The sequence below is a fragment of the Propithecus coquereli genome, unplaced genomic scaffold (genome assembly GCF_000956105.1).
Source record: "Propithecus coquereli isolate 6110/MARCELLA unplaced genomic scaffold, Pcoq_1.0 Scaffold390, whole genome shotgun sequence".
In the NCBI taxonomy this organism is placed as follows: Eukaryota; Metazoa; Chordata; class Mammalia; order Primates; family Indriidae; genus Propithecus; species Propithecus coquereli.
In genome coordinates, this window is record NW_012149619.1 from 2,383,530 (window position 1) to 2,388,893 (window position 5,364).

The window sequence follows — 5,364 nt, forward strand, 5'->3', positions numbered from 1 at the left end:
GGCAGAAGAAACAGCCTTTGCAAAGGCCCTGAGGTGAGACAGGAAGCCAATGAGGATAGAGGTAAAAGAGATTAGAGATGAGGACAGAAGAGACAAGGATCCAGGTCATGAAGGCCCTGTAGACCAGGACAAGGACCTTGAATTTTACTCTGAGTGATGTCAGAAAACACCAGAAGATTTTGATTAAAAAAAGATCCCAAACTGACTTACTGTTATGTTTCTGTGTCTATCCCCCTAGTAGCCTGTGCATTTCTGGAGTCCTGAAGGGGGAGGATCTCTTTGACCTCCACCTGGCCCACAGGCCTGGCCCACAGCAGGTGATCAATGGTGCTTGTGGGTATTTATGGAATCAAGAGGTTGGGAAACTCAAGGCCATGGGTGTGTGTCTCCCACAGGTTGGCCAGCTGTGGCCTCATGGCCGAGGGCTGCAAGGACCTTGCCTTTGGGCTGAGCGCCACCCAGACCCTGACCGAGCTGGACCTGAGCTTCAACGCGCTCACAGATGCGGGAGCTGAGCATCTCTGCCAGGGGCTGAGACAGCTGAGCTGCAGGCTGCAGCGACTGCAGTAATTGCACCTGGGTTGATGCTGCCTTGTGGGGAGGGCATGGGAGGTGGGGAGACCGGCCTGCCTCTGTGGGGAAGACTGAGGGGAGGGGCACAGAGAAGGTGAGACCTTCTCTGGAGGGCGGGTAGGAGCCCACAGAATGTCAGCCAGGCTGTGCGGTCAGGAGGAAGCTTACCCACACCTCGGCTGAGGGAGGGGGCTTCCGGGCTCCAAACGCACCACGAGCATCCAACTCCCAGTGTACACACACTTTCCAAGCCACTTTTTGAGTTACATTTGCTATTGTCCCATTGACCAAAGCAAGGTCTATGATGGCCACACTTAAGATTCTGGGGGAGAGAAACAGACCGGAGCTCTTGATGGGAGGACAGAACTCAGGGCCATGGACACGAGGTGGGGGCGGGGGAGAATCTGTGGCCATGTTCATAGTCTACCGCAGACAGCGATGACAACAGTACCAACTTCACAGACTCGTGAGGATTAACGGGAAAAGTGCTTAGAACAGTGCTTGCTGTCACTCTCCTGTTCTCACCAGCTGTGGTCTGCCTAGTAACACATCCACCTGCTTGGCATGGTGCTCAGTCTGAGAGTTAAAATCATTGGTGTCCACTTACTTCAGTCTTCTGCCTCATCCAAGAGGCCAGAACCATGACCGTATAGAAACAAGTGGATTGTTCTCCTCTCCGAGGGCTCCCAGGACCCTCTCCCGGGGGTCGCCTGCCCTGATGCACAAAGTTATACACACAGCCCTCTGCTCACCCCCTCAGAGGGCTGCCATCAGGGTCTCCTTTTGTTTCTGCCTGAGAGATCCTTGTTCACAGCCCTGGTCCTACCTCGCACTTCCCTCCCTTTTTCCCAAGGCCAAACCTCTCCCCTTCCCAGGGCCATTGCCTGTTTCCCTTCAGTAACCCTGAACCAAGAGTTGGTCAGATGTGGGGACAGAGAGGGGAGCCAGCTGGGACCCCCTACTAATATCAGGGGTCAGTGATCCCTGGAAGGCTAAGAACTTGGGAGTTCCTGTAATATTTCATCCTTGCTACTACAGATGGCAAGATTGGGTCTCAGACAGATTAAATTACTTTCCCAAAGTCACGTAGGCCTCGCTCTTAGCCAGGACTCTGTGAGGTGTGTGACACGTTACCAGCTTGGACTGCAAATAGGGTCCTGAGCTTTCTGCTGAGGGCTGAGAAGACCTAGCTGTGGGAGCCAAAGGTTCTAGAAGCATGGCTGAGCCCACAAGACCAGAGGACCTTCAGACAGTCTGTCCACAGAGACAGCCTATATACCTGCAGCATACAGCAGACACACAGCCCTTTCCTTGCATAAAGGGTCGCACGCCACAGACACTGTCCTGTACCTTCGTTTATCCTGGAGACGGCCCACATCAGTATATGCAAAATTGCTTCGTGATTTTCATGGCAGCACGGAGTTTCACTACGGGGGTTTACCATCTGTTTTTAATCAGCTCCCTGTTATAGGCATCTGAGTTTTCTCCAATCTTTGTCTCCATAAACAGCTGCAGTAAACATCCTCCTCACAAGGAATTATCTGTAGCCTAAATTCTGAAAGATAGAATTGCTGGGTGAACGGATCTGTGCATTGCTAATTTTGCCCTCTAGAGAGGTTGCACTAATCAAGGGGTACATTGTTTGCCAAGATTAAATGGGCCACAAAGGGCCTCCTCCCCAACCACCCCAAAGTCAGTCCCTGCCCGGTGCATCTCTGTAGCCCTCACACTACATTGGGTGGGGGGGGACTGTATCTGCAAAGACAGCATAGACCAGCCTGCCTTTCCACCCCTGTTCATCCTCCTATGTGAGCCATCCCATCCTCTCCCTGTGTTCTTGGTCCATGAACAGTGAGGACCAGGGCTGCCCTAGACATCAGGGAGCTCAGGCCATCCCCCAGGCCCAGCAGCAGCAGGTCAACAGACCCCACGTCCACTCCCCTCGGCCTGAGGCTCAGCCATGGGAGAGGCAGAGGTATCCACCCAGATACACAAGGTGGGCTGGAGAGCTGCAGCACTGCTCGGCACAGCATGCAGGGTGCCAGGCACAGCCCTGTCCTGCACAGTGCACACCCCAGACCCCAACATGTAATGGGGAGCCCAGGCTAGTCCTCAGTTCCTACTGAAGCCATCATATTCCCCCTGAACTTCCATTTCTCTATTAGCTCACTCATTTTGCTGCTGGACTGCAGATGCCCTTAATAGTGAAGCCCACCAAAGCATCCTATGGCAGGTGACTCTGGGTGTTTGGCAGGGCTGATGTGATTAACGGTTACACCAGGTGTACAAGTGGAACACTGGGTAAATCATTCCTCAAGGCTGATATGGGGAAGGGACAGAATTCATGGGAATCACACAGGAGTGAGAAAGGGAGGTTGCCTGAATCCTGAGGGGCTCCTTGGCTGCAAGAGGAAAGTTTTTATCTTCCCTTAATGTCACCCCAGAGCCCCCAAAGGGCCATAGCTATAGGTAAGGGAGGCCAGACCCCAGTTACCCAGAAGAGTAAGCCATCAGGACAATGACCGAGGGCCCGCATGTCTCTCTCCTGCAGCCTGGTCAGCTGTGGCCTCACGTCCAGCTGCTGCCAAGACCTGGCCTCTGTGCTCAGCACCAGCCCCAGCCTGGCAGAGCTCGACCTGCAGCAGAACGACCTGGGAGACCTTGGCGTGAGGCTGCTCTGCAAGGGGCTGCGGCATCCCGCCTGCCAACTCACGTTCCTGAGGTAAGGCCCTGTGGGGCCCTTCCGAGCAGACGTCAGGGAAGGGAGGGTGGTAGGGTGGCAGGGGATTGGATAAAGGAAGGAAGAGGGACTGATAAATGCATAGTCAGCCTTGGTTTCTTATCAGCTCTACCACCTACTTACACGTGCAACTCAGGCAAGACACTGTCTTCTCTGAGACTCGGTTTCTGTATCTGTGTAATGGGAGTACCATACCCACTTCATGGATTATAATCAAATAAAACGTATGTAAGAACAAGGACAGTGCTGGGAAGAAAGTTAGGCATGATCAAATGATAACTACTAGCAAGGCCGTGTGTTCTAAGGGACTCCCAGCTTCACTCCACTCCAGGGCATCACTTCATTCATTCATTTACTCATTCATTCATTCACTGCATGCCTCCTGTGTGCAAGCACTGGGCCAGGCCCTCAGCATAGGATAGTGAGCAAACAGACCCGTAGCTGAAACTGGCCACTACAACCAGAGGACTCGATCCCCGGGGGCGAGCACCTTTGTACCCCAGCCTCGCCCCACTGAGTGTATTGGCTGTCACCATCTGCCCCGTGTTAGAGCCTCCTCAAAGCTTGGCCACAGTGGTTGTCAAACCTCACCTGGCTCCGCAGGGAGCTTGTTCTCTGAGGTCCTGGAAAGGTTCCCCCTCCTTTCCTCCTGGAGCCCAGGACTTGGTTGAGAGGGGCAACTTTCTCCTGCTTGGGCTCATCCCCTCCCCAAGGGGAGAACAGCTCTGATCATGGTTGGGCGACAAATGCATGGCCCTTTACAGGTGCGGGGTCTTTTCGCCTCCCGCCTTGTCTGTACCTCCCAACAGGCAGAGCAGGCGTGATTCACCCCATGTTATACACTCAGGACACAGAAGCCCCGAGAAGGCAATTAACTATCCCAAATCTGGAGAAACCCCAGAATACAAGGGCTGTGAGAATGGAACCAGGGCTCTCTCTTTCCAGCAACACTTCCGACCTCTGGGAAGGAAACCCCAGGACCCAGACTCTAGGCGGTCACTGTGAGCCCATGGGGAGTGCTGCTGGTGACTGGCTGCAGGGATGGCCCCTGCCAGTGACAGCCCCTACCCAAGGCCAAACCTCCTTCCTGAGGTGGTCTGCATCCAACAACTGACAGATGCTGGGGTACAAAGGCCCAGTCCCTACTCCCAACTCCAGTCTGCTCTGAAGGGCCATCTCCACTTCAGAACTGCCCACAGGGTGGGCTAAGGCCTCTCCTGAGACCTCCTTGCACCCACATTCCCCTCTGCCCAACCCACCTCCCTCCTTCCCCTCACCCTGGCATGGACCCCAGAGCACTCCCTAATAAACTTCCTTACGATACTCTCCACTGAGAACCCGACCCCCAGGGAGCCCAGCCTGCGACAGATTCCTTCAGGAGGTGCAGGTCCAGGGATCTGGGCAAGCCTGAAGGGTGTGGGGAGCACAGGGGACCCCAAGAGAACCAGGCCACTTTCTGCTTGCAGGCTGGACCAGGCCCCGCAGGGAGAAGAGCTGAGGGAGCACCTGAGGGCCCTACAGGAAGAGAAGCCTCAGCTGCTCATCTCTGGCATAGGGTAAGGGGGCCCCGAAATCCCTATGGCTGGCCCAGGCCCAGGGCTGAACCAGGAGACGGGGAAACATGCTCGGGGTGAAAGAGACAGACAGAGCCAGGAAGAAACCAGGAAACCACAGCAGCCGCAGTGAATTTCATTTAGTGCAAATACAATTGAATCACCTCCCTGCTTAAACCCTTCCACTGGACAAACAAGGGGAAGGGGAAGTGGAGAAGTGAGTAGGTGAGTGAGTGAATCCTCTGGGGCCAGCACAGTGTGACACCAAATTGCCACTAGTACAGGCTCCTTCAGTGCAGAACACAGAAGGTTGGGAACAGTGGAAGTGATGCCCACTTGGGGGAGACAGAGCCAGAGAGGACGGCTTGGGAAAGAGACCACCCTCACCATCCACCGCCCCCACACACAGACACACAGATACACACACTCCCATGGTGTGAGGGACGAGTCCCTCTCCCACCCCAAGGAATCTGCTGCAGCCCCCATGTTGTCTCACTT

At 54.7% G+C, this 5,364-nt stretch overlaps 1 protein-coding gene across 1 annotated transcript in view; it reads left to right on the top strand.

Moving 5' to 3' along the window:
- The window catches only part of LOC105816975 (NACHT, LRR and PYD domains-containing protein 1-like), a 128,703-nt gene that overhangs the window by 18,343 nt on the left and 104,996 nt on the right, over positions 1 to 5,364 (top strand). The window contains 3 exon segments of the mRNA XM_012652563.1: positions 396 to 566; positions 3,125 to 3,295; positions 4,780 to 4,862. Coding sequence (XP_012508017.1) covers positions 396 to 566; positions 3,125 to 3,295; positions 4,780 to 4,862 — 425 coding nt within the window.